At 34.3% G+C, this 24,458-nt stretch overlaps 1 protein-coding gene across 1 annotated transcript; it reads left to right on the forward strand.

The window, feature by feature from the left end:
- The first annotated feature begins 16,442 nt into the window (after positions 1–16,442).
- Positions 16,443–23,144, forward strand: VPS11 (vacuolar protein sorting 11). The gene is made up of 5 exons (XM_068621563.2): positions 16,443–16,851; positions 17,812–17,985; positions 18,114–18,440; positions 18,538–20,289; positions 22,274–23,144. Exons 1-5 carry the CDS (start codon positions 16,609–16,611, stop codon positions 22,661–22,663), a joined length of 2,886 nt encoding a protein of 961 aa, XP_068477664.1. The 5' UTR covers positions 16,443–16,608; the 3' UTR covers positions 22,664–23,144.
- Positions 23,145–24,458: the final 1,314 nt, after the last annotated feature.

Consider the following 24,458-nt stretch of genomic DNA (forward strand, 5'->3'; position numbering starts at 1 on the left):
TTTTTCCAATTAATATCTTTTATATTTATTTTCTGGTGCTGCCTAATAATTTATCATTAACTTATCATTTTTTTTTTGAGAAATATCATATATTAATGTTAATTTTTGTTAATAGAAACTTTGAAAATAGATTAAATATACAATAGTAAAAGGTTGAATTGTATTTATTTTTTAGAAATTTCGTGAAGTGTCGTCTGATTAGATAATAGTTTAATGTGATAGATGATTTGTTAAAAGTTTTTCCAAAACTTAGTTTGCAAATCTCCCATTTTAAAATTAGTTAATTAGTTGCAAATGCAATGTAAAAGTATCAGAGAAAGAATATTTATTTTAGATGTTTTTATATTAGTTTGTTGTAAATATCATCATATTTTCAATTCTCAATCATTTTAGATGCTATGTAACAATTTTCTTTTTTTTAGCCAAATGACAAATATCAAACATTTTGTTGATAAAGTTAGAAATGAAATGAAATTCTTAGTATAAACTTTCAAATGGTTTCGATATAGATGTCCTAATCTAAAAGGCTAAATATTGAAATTGGTAATAGAGGTGGGGTTGAATTGTTCAACATAGGAATCTAGGCAGTGATATTTTTCTATCATTATTGACAATGAGGTGACAAAGACTTTATTTTAATTTAGCCAAACCAATCATCTTCAATGAGTTCATTTCCTAAATTTTACAAAAATTATGTGAAAAAAGTTAATATGTATGTTGGAGTAGAAATTAAATTAGAAATAAAGATAACAATGAAATTAAACTTAGGTGTTAAGTCCAGGCAATTTATACTTGTCTAAAACTACTAGATCATGTCTTAGTGGATAAAGTTTTGTTGATAAAATAGAACAGGTTATCTTATTACATTTGTGAACCTTGTAACATGTGTGTTTTATGAAGTTGAAGTGTCATCAAACCTTCTATGGTAATCAAACTAGAGTAAGACAATCTAACATTCTTTTATAATTATAAGACCATTCTTTTAGAATTATAAAACATAATGGTTGCACTTAAGCCATGATCACAAATATTTCTTTTACATAAAAAAATATAATAAATAAGTTTATATCTATTCATATTCTTTATGGTTTTAACAATATTCTTATTATTTATATTTGGAACTAAGTGGTTTGAAATGAACATCAAACTTTTTTATCTCATATAATTTGATTGCACATTATATTGTGTATATTCATGTAGTGTTTTCTTGTTTATAATATGTAATATTCAAAATCAAATGCAATCTTCCATTATTAGTGCTAGACAAAAATATGAGACAATATTAAGTCATATCAATACAAAATATTTGCGATCATGTTATCTAAAGATATATCTTCTTTGAAGTATAAAGATATATCTTCTTTGAAGATTACACTAAGCAACAACCATATTCTTGAAGCCTATATATTGACTAAAGTACTAAGAGCTCATCACCAAGATATGTAAGATAAATATAGTATTCTAAAATGGCTTGTGAATTGTTCTTGATGGGAAAAACACACGCGGAAGCAACACACATAATCACGAATCAACTGCAGAAAATAAACAATACAAGATTTAATGTGGTTCGGTCGCCAACTGCAACCTACATCCACACGGGGCAACTATTAGGTTTTCATTTTGTCCTGTTGCACACCAATTACAAGTACAATGATCTTTTTAAATAGAGATTATAAAAGGGACACAATGGTTAAGCCCACCCACTAAAGATGATGCCTAGTCAGCCCAACCCAATTGGTCCTAACTTCATACCCAACAATCTCTCACTTGAAGTCACAAAACAATGTTCACTTGCGCTTCAACTGTGTACATGGTGTCTTGTCACCCCTGTTGAAGATGGTTGCTGCCCCTTCAAGATATGTGTTTGATGAAGACTTATATGTACATTTCATATGTATTTTGGTTTGCTTTAAGTGTGTCTTAGGTAGTGCTTAGAGGTTGTTTAAGAGTGGACTTTTTGCTGAGTAACTCACCTCATAACCACTGACCATGTGATAAGAACAAGCATAAGTTTTCTTAAACTGTTTTTCACATGTTTTACAAAAAACAAGTATACTGCATAAAAATAAATCTGTTCTTTTCTAAATAAACAGATTCATTTTTAAACTGATGCCTTGGCTAAGTCTTGCTAAAATTAGATTTTGTGCATCAAGAATTTTGACTAAGTAAAACCTTTCAAAACGACTGTGTTTCAAATAGTTAAGCTTCTCTGTTTTCGTTTTGAAAAATAAATCTGTTCATCTGTAAATGAATAGATTCTTTTTGTCTCTGGTGTCTTGTCTTGCTTAAACGTTTTTTAGTTTTATCCCTGCACCAGAATAATTGACTAAGTCCTCACATAACAAATTCTCTAACTGTTTTTTGAAAATAAATCAGTTCATTTTATTTTCAATTTGTTCATTTTATAACAGCTTTAACTGTTTTTCAAAATACTGTTATAAGTTGGTTTTCTATAAAATGAAAACTTGTTTCTGAGTTTAAAAACTGTTCACACATTTGTGAAAACAAGTTTTACAGCAGAGAATTAAGAGGTTGCAAAGAATTAGCATCTGTTCTTCAAAGATTTCGAAAATCACAAAGTGCTTGTTCTTGGTTTGGTTCAAAAAGCTTGGTGTGAGGTGCTGCTACTGTTCTAGCAATCTTGCCTACTGGTTTAAGGCAGATCTGTGTATCCTCAATCAGGTGTAGTCGTTTCACTTTTCATTTCTTGTAAAAGTTTGATTGTACACTCTTCTTGATAGGGGTTCTTGAAGAGTGGGTGTGTGCTGAAATAGGTTTTTTCAGCAAGAGTACCTAAGTTCTTGTAGGTTTCAAGAACAATGGGAATTGTACTTGGTTGTACTGTGTTTAGTGAATTTCACCTTGGTTTAGGTGAAGACTGGATGTAGCTCAGTTGAGTGAACCAGTATAACTGCCTTGTGTTCATTCTCTCTCAATCTCTGCACTTAAGTTTCTGCATAATTGTTAAAACAGCAAAGAAATAAACCTGTTCAATCATAAATAAATCTGTTCTTTCTGGGCTCGGTTCATACTGTTCTTAATTTCTGGAAAACTGTTTGATTTCAATAAGAATACTTATAATCTGTTAAAAGCCACTGGAACAGGTTGATTGTAAGAATTAATTCAATTCACTGTATAGCCATTAATTGAACTTAAATCTTTGTGCTTGAAATTAAAGCTTGCTGTTTTTGTGATTCACTGTTTCTTAATCTGATATCAGTGTGTGTGCATCTGAAAAATCCATCTGCATTGTCTTGTGATTAACCTTGCTGTATAAACGCTTTTCAAACACACAAACAGTGCCAAAATAAATTTGTTCATTGTCACATAAATAGATTTATTTTCTGTAACCTGTGTTAAACTCTGTTTCTGCGAAAAGATTTTAAAAGGTCAATTCACCCCCCCTCTTGAACTTTGACACTATTAAAACCCAACAATTGGTATCAAGAGCTAGGACTTGTATTTTAATCAAGTTTGTTTGTAATAATGTCTGAGTTTAATGTGCTTTTTTGCTGAAGGTTTTGCTGTTAATAGACCACCTATGTTCAATGGAATGAATTATGCATTTTGGAAAGTTAGAATGAGAATTTTCATGGAATCTATGGATGCATTAATTTGGGAAGCTGTGGTCCATGGACCTTATGTGCCAATGCAGGTTGTCAAGGATGAACAAGTGGTAAAGCCAAGATCTGAATGGAATGAGATCGAAAGGAAGAAAGCTCAATATGATCTTGTGGCCAAGAACATCATAACCTCTGCATTAACAATGGATGAGTTCTTCAGGATATCCCAATGTAATTCAACTAAGGAGATGTGGGAGGTCTTAGAAGTCACTCATGAAGGTACTGAAGATGTGAAGAGGTCAAGAAAACATTGTCTCATCCAAGAATATGAATTGTTCAGAATGCAACTCGAGGAGAGCATTGCTGATGTGCAGAAAAGGTTCACTCATATTGTGAATCACCTCACTGGTTTGGGAAAAGAATTTGACAGAGAGGAACTCAACATAAAGATATTGAAGTGCCTCGACAGAAGCTGGCAACCAAAGGTGACTTCCATATCCGAAAGCCGTGATCTGTCAAAGCTGGGAACTGGTGCACTCTTTGGAAAGCTAATGGAGCATGAGCTAGAGCTCAAGAGACTCAAAGAGCAGGAAACAACAGAGAAAAAATCCAAAGGTCTTGCACTGAAAGCAACTGAACTGAATGAGATCAAGGAGGAAAAAGAAGATGCTGAAGATGATGAAACAATCAGTCTTCTTACAAAAAGATTCAGCAAATTCCTGAAGAAAAGCATAAATAGGAACCAGTAGAAAAAAAGGTATCCTAAACCCAATTATTCAAATTCCTCTAAGTATACTTGCTTTGGCTGGGGCAAAACAGGGCATATCAAAACAGATTGTCCAGACAATCAAGCAAATGACAAATCTGCCAGCAAGAAAAGTGAAAGGAACCAGGGAAGAAGAGCTTACATCTCATGGGAGGAAAATGAAGTATCTTCAACCAACAGCTCTTCAACTGAGAATGAGGAAAATAATTTGTGCTTCATGATGAAGAATGAGGAGTCAAGCTCTGATTCAGTAAGTAATTTTTCTGCTGATTCTGATAACTATGATGATTTGCTTGCTGCTTTCAAGGAAACTCATGATGAAGCAAATAGGCTAGCTGTAATATGCAATAAGCTGCAAAAGGTAAACAATGTGTTTGCACCTAAAGTAAAAACACTTGAGGAAGAATTGCATAAAGCCAAAACAGATTTGGTAAGCCTTGAACTAACATGATTGCATGCCTCTATTAAAACCTGTGAAAACTGCAAAAAATTGGAAAAACAAGTGGAGTATTTGCTGAAAACCCTTTCCAATTTCACCAAGGGAAGAGAGAACCTTGAGTCTCTCCTTGGCTCACAGAATGCTGTTTTCAATAAGAATGGTCTTGGTTATACCCCTGGAAATGTAACCAATGTCAAAAAGCTTTCAAGTTATTTTGTTCCAGCAAAATCAGTTTTTTCAACTTTTAATAGTGGCAAAAAGGCATCTCATGTAACCTGTTTTTACTGCATGAAATCTGGTCATACCTCTAGGTCTTGCATTGCTAGAAAGCATCTTGTGCCTAAGAATTTAGCAAAATGGCTACCAAAGAGAAGGTTTTAATCTGTGCTGGACCCTATACTGAAAAGGGTACCATTTGTATCATTTTATTCTGTTTTGCAGATTGGCAGCAAGAAAAATCAGTGGTACTTGGACAGTGGCTGTTCCAAGCATATGACTGGAGATCTTACAAAATTCACTAGCTTGAAACTCAAAGCAGAAGGACATGTAACCTATGGTGATAATAATCGAGGGAGGATTTTGGGCAGAGGTACTGTTGGAACAGGAAACTCAACAACCATTGAGAATGTGCTTTATGTAGAAGGACTCAAGCATAGCCTTCTCAGCATAAGTCAGCTTTGTGACAAAGGATACAAAGTGAACTTTGAGTCAAATGGCTGCACAATCTCAAGCAATTCAACTAGTAAGGTACTGTTTACTGGTAAGAGAGTGAATAACATATATCTGTTGAATATCATGGAAACTAACTCTTCAAATGAGTATTTGCTGTCTAGAAGTGATGAGTCTTGGCTGTGGCACAGGAGGTTAGCCCGCATACACACTAATCACTTAAATAAGCTGAAATCTAAAGATTTAGTTTCTGGTTTACCTAACATTAAATTTCAGGACAACAGGCTTTGTGATGCTTGTGTGAAAGGTAAACAAATCAAATCCTCTTTCAAGTTAAAGGATATTGTCTCTACAAAAAATTCATTGGATGTGTTACATATGGACTTATTTGGTCCATCTAGAGTTGCTAGCTTGGCTGGAAATTTGTATGCTTTAGTTGTTGTGGATGACTACTCTAGATTTACATGGACTTTATTTCTTGCACATAAACATGATGCTTACACTGCCTTTAAGAAATTAGCAAAGATTCTGCAAAATGAAAATGGTTGCTGCATTAAATCAATTCGAAGTGATCATGGGGGAGAGTTTCAAAATGCTAAGTTTGAGAGGTTCTGTGAGAAGCATGGGATAGCACATACCTTTTCAGCCCCTAGGACACCCCAACAAAATGGTGTTGTTGAAAGGAAAAATAGGTCTTTAGAGGAACTAGCTAGGACCATGCTAAATGAATCTAAGCTCCCTAAGTATTTTTGGGCAGATGCAGTCTATACTGCAGCTTATGTGTTGAATAGAACCTTAATAAGACTTATTCTTAAGAAAACCCCATATGAATTGTATAAGGGCAGAAAACCTAGTGTGAGCCACCTTAGGGTATTTGGGTGTAAATGCTTTGTATTGAATAATGGCAAAGAAAATCTTGGTAAGTTTGATGCTAAATCTGATGAAGCTGTGCACATTGGTTATGCTTTGAATGGTCATGCATATAGAGTCTTCAATAAAAGGTTGCTCATAGTAGAAGAGTCAATGCATGTTGTATTTGATGAAACTGATCATAGCTTATCTAAAACTGCTGCTGATGACCTTGATAGTAATGAATTTAAATCTGTTTTAAATCAAAATGAATCGATTCATTTTGATACTGCTGATACACATGCTATACAAGAATCTATTGCAGCTGCAAGTTTGCCAAAAGAGTGGAAAACTCCAAGAGACTTAACCCTTGACAATGTCATTGGGAACATTGAGAAAGGAGTGTCAACTAGAAAATCCTTGAACAATTTCGATGAAGCAATGACCTTTGTATCTTAAGTTGAACCCAAGAATTTGAATGAAGCCCTCAAGGACAACAACTGGATTTTAGCCATGCAAGAGGAACTGAATCAATTTGCTCTTAATGAGGTCTGGACTCTTGTTCCTAGAATACCTGAGATGAATGTAATTGGAACAAAATGGGTATTTAGGAACAAGATGGATGAGCACGGGGTAATTACCAGAAATAAAGCTAGGCTAGTAGCCAAAGGGTACAATCAAGAAGAAGGGATAGACTATGATGAGACCTATGCACTAGTGGCTCGGTTAGAAGCTGTTAGATTGCTACTTGCCTTTTCCTGCATCAAAGGGTTCAAGCTGTTTCAAATGGATGTGAAGAGTGCCTTTCTAAACGGTTATATAAATGAAGAGGTATTTGTTTCACAACCACCAGGTTTTGAGGACCATCAACATCCAGAATACGTGTTCAAACTCAAAAAGGCTCTTTATGGACTCAAGCAAGCTCCTAGGCAATGGTATGAGAGGCTAAGTGATTTTCTCATCTCTCAAGGCTATGAAAGAGGCACATCAGATAAGACCTTGTTCATTAAGAAGAAAGGAGATGACACAATCCTAGTACAAGTGTATGTAGATGACATCATTTTTGGATCAAACAATGGAGGATTGTGTGAAGCTTTTGTGAAAGTCATGAAGAGTGAATTTGAAATGTCAATGATGGGTGAGTTGAACTATTTTCTAGGTTGCAGGTCAAACAACTCAAGGATGGAATTTTCTTAAGTCAAGCTAAGTATTGCAAGGATCTGCTGAAGAAATTTGAAATGGACAAGTATAAACCAATCCGCACACCCTTCTCAACAAGCTGTCATTTGGATCATGATGAAGCTGGAATTTCTGTTGATGAAACCAAATACAGAGGACTCATAGGATCACTACTGTATCTCACTGCCAGCAGACCAGACATAATGTTTGCAGTGTGCATGTGTGCAAGGTTTCAATCTGCTCCTAAAGAGTCACACTACAATGCTGTCAAAAGGATTTTGAAGTATTTGCAAGGAACTAAGGAAGTTGGCTTGTGGTATCCAGGTAACATCTCATTAAGCTTAACTGGATATTCTGATTCAGATTTTGCAGGTTGCAAAATAGATAGGAAGAGCACAAGTGGAACATGCCACTTGCTTGGATCAAGCTTGATCTCATGGCAATGCAAAAAGCCGGCTTGTGTAGCTCTCTCCACTGCTGAAGCAATATACATTGCAGCACGGAGTTGCTGTGCTCAAACTATATGGCTAAGACAGCAATTGAATGATTTTGGTATCTTACTTAACCATATACCTCTGCTGTGTGATAATACAAGTGCAATCAACTTAACCAAAAATCCTGTCATGCATTCAAGAACCAAACACATTGAAATTAGGCATCATTTTCTAAGGGAACACATATCTAATGGAACATGTGAGATTAAGTTCATTGGTACTGATTTACAACTTGCTGATCTGTTCACAAAACCATTAGCTAAAAATAGGTTTAATTTTCTGCTTAATAAATTGGGAATTATAAATGTCAATTGTTCTTAGTAGTGAAAAATTAAATCTGTTTATTCGCAATTGAATGTGTTTATTTTCTGTACTGATATGCATTAATGACTAGGAAAGAGAAATTCTGATCTTTGACTGCTTGATTGACCTAGTGGGCATTAACCTCTGTACCTTTGACGGTTTTGGTCAAGGTTGGTAACCGATTTGATGGTTTGTGTGCTCAATAAAGTTTTGTGTGTATGCATCGTGACCCTAAATATTTGGTGCATATTTTCAAAGATACTCTGCACAATTTCAGAGCATAAAATCTTTATGCATATCCACTCATAACTACCATACCAATCCATTTATTCTGCTATAAATCTTGTGAATATTTGCTACCCACATTGGCTGCCTTTCTTTGATTCTCACCATTAGAAACAAGAGATATTTTCTGGTTCAACCATGGCTTCGTCTTCAAGACAAAAACAGAAAGGCAAGGGAAAGCAAACCACCTCTCAAGGTGTACTAGAAGGTTGGTTTGCTGGAAATGAAGAAGACATCAATGCCTACATTCACGAGACAAGCAGGAAGCAGATCAACATACCCAAGGTGCTGGATTTCAACTGACTGAAATCAGAAAACTTGACAGAAACAAGGGCTGTGTTGAAGCACCAAAAGCTGAAAATGCTGCTAGAACTCACGGGTAATGTATATCCTGACTTGGTTAAGGTGTTCTATAGTAACCTCACATTGGATGGAAAAAATGTTGTCTCTTATGTGAAAGGGATCAAGATGAAGATCACAAGTGAGGTGTGGAACTCTGTGGCTGGAATAAAATATGCTGGATTGAAAGTAGGAAAGGGAAATACCAGTGGAATTTCAGAATTCAACAAGCTGTAATATTATAAGAGTTGCTTGAGGAACCCTACAGAGAGTATAAACCGGTTCCATGCAGGACATTTGAACCTCACTCCACGACTTGTTGCATACATCATAGCATGACAACTTATCCCAAGAGGTACCAACCATGCTGTTTTACATGAAGAGGATCTAATTCTTCTGTATTGCATCATGAACAAGGTAAAGGTAAATTGGGTTTTCATAATCAATGAACACATGCTCAAATAAAAAAGGTTGGCTGATTACTGTTTTCCCTATGCTATAATTGTTTCCAAATTGATTAATTACTTTGGTATTGATGTTACAAATGAGAGAAACGATCCAATCAAGGTTGTAAGTGAGATTGATACTTCAACTCTCACCAAAATGGGCTTTCACAAAATTGAGAATAAGTGGGTGGTTCTCAAAGGGAAGGACCCTCAAGCAGAACATGAGGATGAGGATGAAGCTGTTCCTATGGATGATGACTCACCTCCTGCCCAGTCTGTGCATGAGGAAGTTGCTGCAAATGCCATAGTTGCCTATCAAGTTCCAGAATACCGAGGAGAGCCAAAGTCTATGTTTGAAAGACAAGTGCTGTATCGTCTTGGTGTTATATCTGCAGAACAAAGGGCACACTTTGAGGCTACTCATGCAAGGTTTCAACACCTTGATAATCAGATTGAAGGAGTCCAAGCACAACTTGCAGAGCTTTACTACAAGGATCAGTAGTTTTCTGTTTTTAATGCTTTCTTTATCAGTTTTCAAATGTTTGTAATTCTGAACAATTTGGTTTATTTTCTGGACTATTATGCTTCTAGTTTCTGCTTTATATCCCTTTATTCCCTATGCTTATATGCTGTTTGATGAATCCAAAGGGGGAGAAATATAGCTCACCATGCTTGGTGAAGCTAGCTGAAACAGGGAGTTAACTCTGCACCTTTAAACCAATTTTACATGTTATGCAATGTTGATTTTTTTTTCTGGTTTAAAATCTGGTGCAGTGCAGGTACTTAAAGCAACAAAGCTATGAGGTTAGCTATGGGGATTTGTCTCCATCAAACAGGGGGAGATTGTTGAAGATGGTTGTTGCCCCTTCAAGATATGTGTTTGATGAAGACTTATATGTACATTTCATATGTATTTTGGTTTGCTTTAAGTGTGTCTTAGGTAATGCTTAGAGGTTGTTTAAGAGTGGGCTTTTTGCTGAGTAACTCACTTCATAACCACTGGCCATATGATAAGAATAAGCATAAGTTTTCTTAAACTGTTTTTCACATGTTTTACAAAAAACAAGTTTACTGCATAAAAATAAATCTGTTCTTTTCTAAATAAACAGATTCATTTTTAAACTGATGCCTTGGCTAAGTCTTGTGAAAATTAGATTTTGTGCATCAAGAATTTTGACTAAGTCAAACCTTTAAAAACGACTGTGTTTCAAATAGTTAAGCTTCTCTATTTTCGTTTTGAAAAATAAATCTGTTCATCTGTAAATGAATAGATTCTTTTTGTCTCTGGTGTCTTGTCTTGCTTAAACGTTTTTCAGTTTTATCCCTGCACCAGAATAACTGACTAAGTCCTCACATAACAAATTCTCTAACTGTTTTTTGAAAATAAATCAGTTCATTTTATTTTCAATTTGTTCATTTTATAACAGCTTTAACTGTTTTTCAAAATACTGTTATAAGTTGGTTTTCTATAAAATGAAAACTTGTTTCTGAGTTTAAAAACTGTTCACACATTTGTGAAAACAAGTTTTACAGCAGAGAATTAAGAGGTTGCAGAGAATTAGCATCTGTTCTTCAAAGATTTCGAAAATCACAAAGTGCTTGTTCTTGGTTTGGTTCAAAAAGCTTGGTGTGAGGTGCTGTTACTGTTCTAGCAATCTTGCCTACTGGTTTAAGGCATATCTGTGTATCCTCAATCAGGTGTAGTCGTTTCACTTTTCATTTCTTGTAAAAGTTTGATTGTACACTCTTCTTGATAGGGGTTCTTGAAGAGTGGGTGTGTGCTGAAATAGGTTTTTTCAGCAAGAGTACCTAAGTTCTTGTAGGTTTCAAGAACAGTGGAAACTGTACTTGGTTGTACTGTGTTTAGTGAATTTCACCTTGGTTTAGGTGAAGACTGGATGTAGCTCAGTTGAGTGAACCAGTATAACTGCCTTGTGTTCATTCTCTCTCAATCTCTGCACTTAAGTTTCTGCATAATTGTTAAAACAGCAAAGAAATAAATCTGTTCTTTCTGGGCTCAGTTCATACTGTTATTAATTTCTGGAAAACTGTTTGATTTCAATAAGAATACTTATAATCTGTTAAAAGCCACTGGAACAGGTTGATTGTAAGAATTAATTCAATTCACTGTATAGCCATTAATTGAACTTAAATCTTTGTGCTTGAAATTAAAGCTTACTGTTTTTGTGATTCATTGTTTCTTAATCTGATATCAGTGTGTGTGCATCTAAAAAATCCATCTGCATTATCTTGTGATTAACCTTGTTGTATAAACGCTTTTCAAACACACAAATAGTGCCAAAATAAATTTGTTCATTGTCACATAAATAGATTTATTTTCTGTAACCTGTGTTAAACTCTGTTTCTGCGAAAAGATTTTAAAAGGTCAATTCACCCCCCCTCTTGAACATTGACACTATTAAACCCAACAAACCCAACTCAATTGGTCTTGACTTCATACCCAACAATCTCCCACTTGAAGTCACGGAACAATGTTCACATGTGCTTCAACTGTGTACATGTACTTTTGTAATCTGTCGACGGAACTCAATGTTCCACCTCTAATTGCCATCAACCTTCTTAATCATTTTGAAGACTTCGTTAAAACTCTCCTGAGTTTCGACACGTCAGTCACTGATCCGTTCTCTGTTCCTACCGACTCCCACTTATAGGAACTGTCGAATCCTGGAACAACCTGAGAAGAAACACTCTCCATATTCAACAAGAAATTTTCTGGAGAAGTTTCAACCGCTGGAATACTGGTTCTTCTAACCCACTGTTGTCTAGGAATCTCAACTGAAGCACGACCCGTGCTCCCACTGCCATAAGTACCTCTGACTGGTCTACCTGAACCTTTCCTTGCTCGTTCATCCTAAATCTGACCTGTGACTCTGGGTTCCTCTCTTGTAAAGACAAGCCTCTTCTGCCCACGAGATTCTGTGAACCGGACTTTGTTTATCTTCTGAACTGGGATGGTCACTCCCTCAAACACCGACCATATACAACAAACCTCTCTTTCTTCCACCGACCATAACAAGACTTTCCTTGACAACCTTCCACTACTGATTTCCGAACTTCACTTCATGTTCCTATTCGTCCAACTGCCTAACAGAAATCAAACTTTTCGTCAAGCTTGGAACAACTCTGACATCCTTCAAAGTCCATAAACCAACTGGTGCCTTCAACACTATGTCACCCATGCCCGTAACATCAAGAGTGTTGTCTGCTAGTCTTACCTTTGAAAAGTCCCCAATAACTAGATTCTGCAATGCTTCAGAATCCATGACCCAGGAATCCACATTGCTATCCGCGCAACAGACTAAAAGGTCCTCGTCCGCGAAGTCTTATGCAATGTTGACTTATTTATCATTTGGGCATTGATTCCTGAAATGTCCCACCTCTTTGCAGTTCCAACATGTTACACTTGAGCAATCCCGAGTCTTTGACTGACTTCTTCTTTTGTTCTTGGTCCCACTATCTCTGATATTTTTCTTACCTCTGATGACATATAGCGATTCACTAGATAATTCCCCAGAACTCCTTCTTCTGACGTCTTCGCCAAGAACGAGATCACGAATCTTCTCAAAAGTAAATCCATCAGATCCCGCTGAACTGGTAACTACTCTAACCGTTCTGGACCAACTGTCAGGCAAAGATAATAGCAGTAGTAAAACTTGAACTTCATCATCGAACTTAATGCCCACTGACATAAGTCTGGCTAAGATCGAATTCGTTTTATGGATGTGCTCAGTAACTGAACTAGCAAATCCTCAATTTGCATTTTCCACCAACTGAAATTTGTACCATCGAATTTTCAATTCGGAACCTCCCGTCTTCTGCCATCTCAAATGACTAAACGAGACACTCGGTACAACTAATTTCAGATCTTGACAATCTTTTTTTTTTTGCACCACCCAAAATCACTCACCAACAGACCTGGTCGCAATCCCCACTGCACTGACGCTCCACACCACCACCGTCACTGGTCACCATCGTCGTGAAGCAGATCTGGGAGCCTCCTCCTTGCACCGTCGTGAAACCCTAAGCCTTGGGACGCTACTTCAGCCCCTACGAAACCCTAGCTTTGGGACGTTGTTGTCGCCTCTGCGAAACCCTAACTTTGAGATGTTGTTGCCGCCTCTGCGAAACCCTAACTTTGGGACGCTACTACAATCGCAATTTTCACGTCTCGTCGATTAATTTCTGCTGATCGGATCTCTAGTGTGTAAACGAACCAAAGCTCTTGATACCACTTGATGGGAAAAATGCACGCGGAAGCAACACACATAATCACGAATCAACTGCAGAAAATAAACAACACAAGATTTAACGTGGTTTGGTCACCAACTGCAACCTACATCCACATGGGCAACTATTAGGTTTTCATTTTGTCCTGTTGCACACCAATTACAAGTACAATGATCTCTTTAAATAAAGATTATAAAAGGGACACAATGATTAAGCCCACCCACTAAACATGGTGCCTAGTCAGCCCAACCCAATTAGTCCTGACTTCATACCCAACAATCTCTCACTTGAAGCCACAAAACAATGTTCACATGCGCTTCAACTGTGTACATGATGTCTTGTCAGCCCAACCCAGTTGGTCTTGATTTCATACCCAACAGTTCTTTATGGAAAGTGTGAAACCTTTGTACTCTTCATTATGTGAAGTTATCCACTTGTGAGAGTTTTTGCTACATAATTTATTTGAGAGTTTCCTTCTTTACCATATGTGTTAATAGCCAAGAGTGAAAACTAAAGAATACTTGAGTTTTGAGTCTAATTGGGAGATTGAGAAGGGATAACTACAAATGAATTTTACTTGTTTGTAGTTAAGCTTTGACTAGTGGAACCTTTTTGAAAAGTTTCTTAAAGGAGAATTATATATATGTAGTCCAATAATTATGAATGAACCAATATAAATTATTGTATTAATTTTGTTTATTTTTCAAAATGATCTATCAATATGTGAAAAAGAGTTTTAGGTTCTATTTAATCCCGAGTCATCTTGTATCTTTGTTAAGAAAATAAATTACATCATAAACAACAAAAGTTAACAAAGATTAGATTGTGCCAAAATAATGCTATAAGAGTTGTACTATTGGGCAATTTGATATGGAAGAGCTTTATTTTTAAATAAATTTGAAAATAATTTAGGGATGATATAATATAATTAGTTGCTTTGGAATCTATTATTCAAGTAGCAATGCGCGACAAAACATGTGAATAATTTTTTTTAAAACATATATGTTACCAAGACCAGTGCCAAAAGAAACAAAAAGCCGATTATGGGAATCACGTGAAATGTTAACATGACTTGGTTGGAGATTGTGACCATAAAAATTCGAGTTGTGACCATAAAAATTACTATATGACAAAGTAATTATAAATTACTAGTTTGTGGTCGGAGAAGTGCTATTATAAATTGGATGACTGAAACTATATGACTTAAAGTAATTAAATTAATTATAAATTTTTGAGATTTTAATTTATTTTAATTATGCTCTAAAAAATTTCCATCCAAATACCTATTTTTCTATTTTAATTTATTTGAAATATATTTAAATGAATTTCTTTGGAAGCATTTATTAGATAAATAAATAAATAAATGAAATTAAACTTCTATACCGATGTCGTCGAGTTGAGGTCAGATGCGTGGTCTTCGAGATTATCTTCTTGTAATTGCAGCTCTTAAATATTGAAAGAGTCATAATGAGATGAAGGAGACTCTACCTCATTACAATACTCCGACGATCAAGTTAGTAAGAGTATAAAATTTATTAGTGTAGTATGTATTATTTGAATCATACTTCCTTACATTTTTGGACCATCCTCTATTTTTATAATTTTTTTTGGCTAATCTCCTCTGATTTATCTTTTATCAACATAATAACATTATAATAGAATTAAATAACAACAAAAAATATATTATCAATTAATATATCTTTAATCGTTCTATATCTTCGTAAAAACTGAAAAATAAATTCCAATGAGATACAAGGGAGTATATGTGGGTTTTATAAAATAATTCGTCCCCACATTAATCGAGTTTGAGTTGAAATCATGTATTGATCATGAACCCAATTAAGCTTAGGTCGATACCTAATCCAATTAAGGTTACAAACTAAAATTATTTTATCTATAAATTACAATTTTAATTTTTTTTATATGAATTAACTTCAATTTATAAATAAAAAGTTAGTTTCAATTTTTCTAATCTAAAAATAAAAATATTTATAGAGATGCTTAAAAATTATATCTATTTATATTCATTGATATGCATTTTATGTTTGGTATAGAATCCTAATTTCTTGACCTGTATAATAGACAAATATTTCTCTATTACAGAAACTTGGGCATCTATTATTACTTTGCACATCAAACCTAATTAAACCATACATATTTTTTATTATATAAATTTTCTAATCTATTACTGTTTATTTGTATAACCAAAAATTATTTTAAATAAATAAATATTTTTGAATACATGAAAAATGTATATTTAATATAAATAGTTAGTTATGATATAATATTATTTAGTTATAGAAATTTCATTTTAAAAGTTTAAATTCAAATTAAAAATAATAAATTAAAAATGGAAAAACTAAATAAATCCTAAAAGATTTCCAAAAGAAAGAAAAAAACAAATAAACTGTCAATTATATTTTGAAAAAAAAAATAAAGCGCTGAAAGTAATTTATGAAATTATATATAATCCATCAATGTATTCATTGAATTTATAATAAAAAGTTGAATTAAGTTTAAATTAACTAACAGATAAAGTAATCCTTAAACTATAAATTAGTAATTAATTTAATCCTTAAATTTGTAATAATAAAAACAAACTGATCCTTAATTATAAAAAGTTTAAACTTTTTAATTCGCTAACCAAATATAATCACACATTTAAAGTAAAAAATGTAAATAAATAGACGTTTTATAATTAGGGTCTAACTATATTCCTTTATCGTACATTTACAAGAACTATTTTGTCATTTTATTAATTTCAATTATCAGTTTAACATACTCTTATAATTTAATTGTCAAGAGCATATTTAGAAGAATTAATATATGTATAAATTAATTTATAGAATTTCTTTCATATGTATAAATTGAAATTAAGTAATGTATGAATAAAATAAAAAGAAAATATTTTGAACTACACGACGCTGTGCATTGCAACGTGCTAATTGGCCTGAGAGATTTGTGAGAAAGGAAAAGGCGAAACGCGATTTTGGCGAGAATCTGAGAACGCGAGGCTTTGATTCGCGAGATGTATCAGTGGCGGAAGTTCGAATTCTTCGAGGAAAAGTACGGCGCCAAGTGCTCCGTTCCCGAGGGCGACGACGGAGACGACGTCGTCCGGGAGAAGAAGATCGAGTGCTGCTCCAGCGGTAGGGGCAAAGTCGTTACCGGCTTCGACGACGGCGTCGTTTGCTTCTTCGATCGCGGCTTAAAGTTCAATTACGCTTTCCAACCTCACTCCTCCAGCGTTCTCTTTCTTCAGCAACTCAAGGTGAGAGATAAATTATTGTTGCGATTTTCTACAATTGTTCCGTTTTTTTAATTGCGTCTGATGATGTTATTGGAATTTTTTAGAATTTTAATTGTGAGGATCGGTGAGAGAATCCGCGAGTTTAGTGAAGTGGATTTTTCTGTTTTTTTTTTTTTTTTGCATTTTATTTGTGAAGGATTGAGGAAGGTATTTTGTGGTTTAAATGTTTTGTTCGGGGAAGTAGCAGTTCAATTTCGCTTTTGATTCTTGAATTGGAGTTCAGTTATGGTTTTAATGGCTGGAATTAAGTAGTTCAACCTCACTCTTCTTCCGTTGTCTTTCCTCAGAAGCACCTTGTAAGGTGGGATCATCGATGTAATTTTCTAGAATCCTGCTTTCAGTTGTGTCAGATTGCTGGCTGTTCGGCGGAGGAATTTTCTAGAATCCTATTTTTAGTTGTGAAGATTGGTGATAAGAGATACCGGGCTTAGCAGCAATGTTTTAAATTGCGGTTGTGATTGTGGTTTTGTCGCGATCCCTGTTGATGTAGGAGATTGTGAATATATGTGGCCGCATTCAATTGCGGTTGCCGATGACTCCGAAAACCTTTACGCAGCAAAATTTTAGTTGTGTGGTGATTCCAAAAAAATTCTGATGCTGCGGTTGTTACCATTTTTTACAAGAATGCTTAGTAGTACAGTGTTTTTTTATGTGATTGAGGATTGTACTTTGCTGAAGGGCTTTTGTGGTTTAAGAGCATGTTTGGATGTTCGTTTGTAATAATGCGAACTGACATTCACACATTCCAAATCATGAAATGTAGAAGCAAAACTTTCTGTCATTTGTGTTGAACTTAGGTTTGGTTAGTTTAATTTCAACTGATAAGATAACCAAACGCATGCTTTATTGGGTTGTCTAGGGTTGTGCTTTGATTCTTAAACTGAAGTTAAAAGAGGTGTGTTTTGTGTGTGGATTAACCAGCAACGCAATTTTCTGGTAACGATTGGGGGGGATGAGCAGCTTACTCCCCAGCAATCAGCTTTGTGCCTCAAGGTTTTTGACCTTGACAAGATGCAGCCGGAGAGTTCGAGCACAACGAGTCCTGATTGTGTTGGGATATTGCGGATATTCACTAATCAATTTCCTGAGGCAAAGGTAATGAATGAATGGCATGCTTGTTACTATTCATTTTATGATTGATGATTGTAAAACTGGTTAGTATAGTAATGTGGTTTTATTGTGAGTCCCATATTTTGATGGCTTGGAATCACGGTGTACTGCAGATTACATCTTTTTTGGTTTTAGAAGAAGTGCCACCTATATTGCTCATAGCTATTGGTTTAGACAATGGTTCTATTTACTGCATCAAAGGAGACATTGCAAGGGAGCGTATCACGCGTTTCAGGCTTCAAGTTGAAAACAACCAATCGGACAAAACTCTTTCTGCTATCACTGGACTTGGGTTTAAGGTGGATGGTCAATCTCTACAGTTATTTGCAGTGACTCCAAGTTCAGTGAGCTTGTTTTCATTGCATAATCAACCGCCAAGAAGGCAAACCCTTGATCAGATTGGATGTGGTGTAAACAGTGTTGCTATGAGTGAACGCTCTGTATGATGTCTTTGTTCATTGTTCTCAAATATATTTATAATGTGCATATTTATATTCTTACTAAATGATGCATGTCTCTATTTGTTAATATGAATAGGAGTTGATAATTGGTCGACCAGAGGCAGTATATTTTTATGAAATTGATGGGCGTGGTCCTTGTTGGGCTTTTGAGGGAGAGAAGAAATTGCTTGGATGGTTTCGTGGATACCTTTTGTGTGTTATTGCAGATCAAAGAACAGGAAAGCATACTTTCAACATCTATGACCTGAAGAATCGATTAATAGCCCACAGTGCATTGGTTAAAGAAGTTTCTCATATGCTTTATGAATGGGGTAACATCATACTCATAATGAATGACAAATCAGCTTTATGTATCGGAGAAAAGGATATGGAAAGCAAGTTGGACATGTTATTCAAGAAAAACCTATATACTGTAGCAATAAATCTTGTACAGACTCAACAAGCAGATGCTGCGGCTACTGCTGAAGTTCTAAGGAAATATGGGGATCATCTATATAGCAAGCAAGACTATGATGAAGCAATGGCCCAGTACATACTTACTATTGGTCACCTTGAACCTTCTTATGTTATACAGAAGTTTTTGGATGCTCAAAGAATCTACAACCTCACAAATTACTTAGAGAAGCTACATGAGAAGGGTCTTGCTTCTAAAGATCACACCACACTTCTATTAAACTGTTACACCAAATTGAAAGATGTTGAAAAGTTAAGTTTATTTATTAAAAGTGATGACAGCATTGGGGAACTTAAATTTGACGTGGAAACAGCAATCAGGGTTTGCCGTGCTGCCAATTACCATGAGCATGCAATGTATGTTGCAAAGAAGGCAGGGAGGCATGAATGGTACTTGAAGATCTTGCTTGAAGATCTGGGTAGCTATGAAGAAGCCTTGGAATATATTTCAAGCCTTGAATCAAGTCAGGCAGGCATGACAATAAAGGAGTATGGGAAGATTCTGATCGAGCACAAGCCAGTGGAGACTATTCAGATTCTCATTAGGCTTTGCACAGAAGATGGTGACAGAGGACGCTCAAATGGAGTGTATATGTCTATGTTGCCGTCTCCTGTTGATTTTCTTAGCATTTTCATTCATCATCCTCAGTCCCTTATGGATTTTCTAGAAAAATACACGAATAAGGTTAATGACTCACCTGCTCAAGTTGAGATTCATAATACCCTCTTAGAGTTGTATATATCCAATGAATTGAACTTTCCTTCAATGTCGCAAGTTAATGATGGTGGAAATTACCTTAATGGAGTATCAACAAAAACTATGAGTGTTCAGTCTAATGGAAGCACTGCTGATCACAAAAGTTCTGCACATGGAAAGGACTGTCTTGAAAGGCATAAAAAGGGTTTACACTTGCTTAAGAGTGCATGGCCTCCAGAGACAGAACATCCACAGTATGATGTTGATTTAGCAATTATACTATGTGAAATGAATGCATTCAAAGATGGACTTTTGTATATATATGAAAAGATGAAACTCTATAAAGAAGTAATTGCATGCTATATGCAGGCACATGATCATGAGGGGTTAATTGCATGCTGCCAACGGCTGGGGGATTCAGTTAAAGGAGGGGACCCATCTCTTTGGGCCGATGTACTTAAATATTTTGGTGAGCTTGGAGAAGATTGTTCTAAAGAAGTAAAAGAAGTTCTGACTTATATTGAGAGGGACGACATTTTGCCCCCTATAATTGTGCTTCAAACTCTCTCCCGAAATCCGTGCCTCACACTTTCTGTGATCAAAGATTACATTGCTCGAAAGCTTGAGCGGGAATCAAAGATGATAGAGGAGGACCGACAAGCTATTGATAAATATCAGGTTGGGTATTAGTTTTATTTATTTGTTTTTAGGATATAAGGTTGTGTCTTAATTATTTGATGGTTTATAAGTTGTGTCCATTGTACATACTCTGGTAAATTGCCATTCCTTTTGTTTTTTAATGGTATAAACAATTTAAACAAAAGATGCATTCTGGAAAATAGATACTTGCAGATAATGGTTTTTAAATCTAAGCAGTTTAAAATTTTAAAAAATAGAAAACACAGGAAGCTAAGTGTTTTTTTTCTCTTTTTCACTAAAAAAATTTAGTCAGAAACATATATGTAACATATCTATGATTTCATTCCTTATCCTGATTGAAGTTTAGTGGGAGCAATACTTTGTGCTCCATAAAAATGCACTAATATTAATATCAGTAAAAATAATGTACAGAGAGGCTTTTTAGAAATGGCATGAAGTCCAAAATTATATGGATAGTATCATAATACCACAAAAATGATCAGTGCATCTTTTTCAAAATTGTGTCTTCACTTTTTCTTCCTTGTCTATTCTATTCTTAAATTTCTATTCAACCCCTTCCTAAATAAATATTAACAGGAGATGGAGATATAAAATATTTGTCATGCATGAAAAACTTGTACTTGAAATTTAGAGCATTAGCAACTGGGTGATTTTGATTATTCAATGTGTGGCAGATATCTGTTCTCTGTTACTATATCTGTTATGGTCAGCATCTTCATGTTATAAAACATGCCTTATGCTTGTTATTCATGTAAAATAATAAAATATCTGATCTCCTTTAGATTCTAGTTATTTTTCAAAAGCTTCAACAAACTCAATTTACATTTTTCAAAATAGAATTGATTTTTATGAAAAAAAATGAGTTCTTTTTTATGGATAAGAAATAATTTCTTTTGATGTAATATAATTTAGTTTATGGAAAAATATTTCTCAAATAGTGATAGGTTCCCAAAAAGAAAGATAAAGATTCACTCCAAGAACACTGTTAATAAAATGAATAACTCTGTTTTTTATTCCAGCACTGTCACAAAACACACAGAACAATTACAAAGGAAAACTATTCCTTTCACACAGGTACTACCTGTCACCACGTTACACATACAGTCTGATCCCCTCTCCCTTACCCGGTTGGTCTTTATTTAAAGACCATCCGTAACTAACTAACTAACCCCCTTTATCCTTTATTCTTAAATTTCCTCGTATGATACACCCTCCATATACTGTCCTTATTTTCTTGCCTAACAAATAATCATGTATGAAGATAAATTTCTGTACTCTAGAGGTTAGTCTCACCTATCTGATGGGGTGGAGTATGGGAAAAAAGAAGAAGAAAAAAATACTGAGATAAAAGCCTTCTATGTCATGAGAATGTAATACTATTCTTTTTTAATTATTATTCTTTCTGTAAACTATATGGAAGTATTCTATGAAGAGTCTGTGCAGGAAATTGAACAATATATTTTTTAGTTTCTATTACTCTTGAATCATTCCTTCATAATTAAATATGAAATGCATGAAAACTTTAGTAGAAATTGAAGACATCGAAATCTGTCATGGCTGAAGACCCAAGTAACTATTGAACTGTTATGAATGAAAGACTCTTGTTGAAATTTAAACATTAACAGTTGGGTGATTATGATTATTCAATGTTGAAGCAGACACCCATTTTCTGTTATAATATATGTTTTAGTCAGCATCTTCATGTCATAACAGAACATGAGGCTTGTTTTTTCTTCAGTTGAGTTGAATTTTCATCACCTAGAACGCTTTGGTTCCGTTTAAAGATGTAGTGTATTGTGATGATAAATGGGAAACACAAATGATGATTTTGATAAAAAAAATCTTTGAATATAATGAAATTTAATTTATTAAGGAATAGTTCTCAAATGCTCCTTTTTACGTAGATAAAATTTCCTTTGCCTCATGAGTCTGGTGATGTTCTTTGTTGATTGTTATTCTTTAAGTAGTAAGGAAGGATTTACGTAGAAGTATTTTTGTGCAGGAAGACACACTGTCAATGAGAAAAGAGATTCAAGATCTTAGGACAAATGCTAGAATTTTTCAGCTTAGCAAGTGCACTGCATGCACCTTCACCCTTGATCTCCCTGCTGTGCATTTCATGTGCATGCACTCATTCCACCTGCGCTGCCTTGGCGATAATGAAAAAGAATGCCCTGAGTGTGCTCCTGAGTATAGGTCTGTCTTGGAAATGAAAAGAAATTTAGAGCAAAATTCTAAGGATCAGGATAGATTTTTCCACCAGGTGAAGAGCTCTAAAGATGGGTTTTCTGTCATTGCCGAATATTTTGGTAAAGGGATCATCAGCAAAACAAGTAATGGATCCACTTCTGGACCCAGATCCGGAACTGCATCATCCACTAGTGGTTTCTAAAGGCTTGAGATTTCTGCCACTGGCTTTTCAGCACTTCTTCATTTAACATCAAGCATGTTGGGCTCTGGATTTTGGATGAAATTTGGTTATTTTTTGGGTTTCAGATAGATCTCTTAATTGCTGCGTGTTGTCTGGAGTCCAGGGTTCATATTTTCCATAATGTGCTGAATGTTGTAAATTTTAACCAGGAGTGGTTCATCCCTGAATGGTCTTGCGCTTTCGCCATAGTATTGAACTTTTTGGGAGGATTTGAAGCACTGTTTCGTTTCAGCTTTTACTTGATGGAAATACAACCCGCATATTTAAGGCAATGTGAGATTTACTAGGTATGAATTCAGGTGATGCTTTTCTTTTTCTTGTTTTTCAGTGTAAAATTATGCCGGAATGTAGTCATGGAAATGAGATTTTTATTTTGATTGTTTTAATTTTTGTGAAGGGTATAATAGTAATAATATGAATTGTCTGCTTTAGCATACTGTCACTGATTTTCCTTTAGATTTGATATTGTATTTGTTATTATCTGTTCTATTAAAAATTCCATTTATTTTGTATTTCTTTAAACATACATTGGTTTTTACTCTGTTCCACGTGACAACATACATGTTACTTCTAAATTCTGATTTGGTTCACCTCAGAGTATATAATTGGGTTAGACATGTAGAAAATGATGAAGTTCTTGCTCTATCTGATCTTGGATGTTTAAAGTTCAATCCATTATTAGTTTTTTTTTCTCCCTCTTGCTTTGAGTGCTTGCACCTCCAATTGATGCTGTGTGACTGGGTTCAGACCATTAAATTTTAGTTTTCAGAGTAAATTTTGAATTTTGTGTCAAATCTGGCCTTGGGCACAGGAGAAATCTTATCTTAATCTTTGAGAATTATAAGTCTTAGCATTTCGAATCGAACACATTAGAATTTTTCATCTATTCACTTATTATTGTTACATTAAAATAATCTAATTTTAGCATATTATTTTTTTATTTTCTCATTTTTTCCAACCAAATAAACAAAAGTCTTCTATGATATATACCTTCATAAAAAATTAGAGAAAATATCGTCATCATGATACACTAATGGAAATAGATGTGTTGCATTTGTATCACATTTTTTTATGATTAGAAGAACAGTCAATGTAATTAAAAAATTATATTATTATAACATTTATAATAAAAAAATGATCAAAACATGAAAGATGAAATCGGATGAAAATGTGTAAAAGGAATATTACTAAAAAGAATCTTCTTTGTTACTTGATGATATAGATATTAAAGGAGAGGATAAGAACACAGGATAAATGATTACATTACATAGCCTTTATTTCTAGTATATTGATTAGGTTGAGTAAATTAAATATTCTTATTAAATAAGGAAACCGAGTAATATTTATTTATTAAAATACAGTCATTGCATTAAAAGTATAATAGTTAGTGTGATTTATACTATTACTGATTAGAGGGGTATGGATGTTAATTTTAGAATTAGATGGGTGTGAGTCTCATGTATAAAGATGTTAATCTTAAGACTCATAAATATATTTTTTTTTTAAAATTAATTATGTGTAATTTAATTTATAGAAATTATTTTAAATTAGTCTAAATACAAGATGATTTTTATTCATACATAAATCAACCCTGGTTAACATGAAAATTATCTTGAAACTTACTATAATATTTCTTTGAATATTAATTTTATTAATATATTTTTCATTATTGTAAGATAACAAAATGTTGTGTAATTTATATCATAAATATTATATAATATTAATATGTAGTATTATATTATATAAATACTATGTA

Source organism: Phaseolus vulgaris, chromosome 10, assembly GCF_051622355.1.
Source record: "Phaseolus vulgaris cultivar YP4 chromosome 10, ASM5162235v1, whole genome shotgun sequence".
NCBI lineage: Eukaryota > Viridiplantae > Streptophyta > Magnoliopsida > Fabales > Fabaceae > Phaseolus > Phaseolus vulgaris.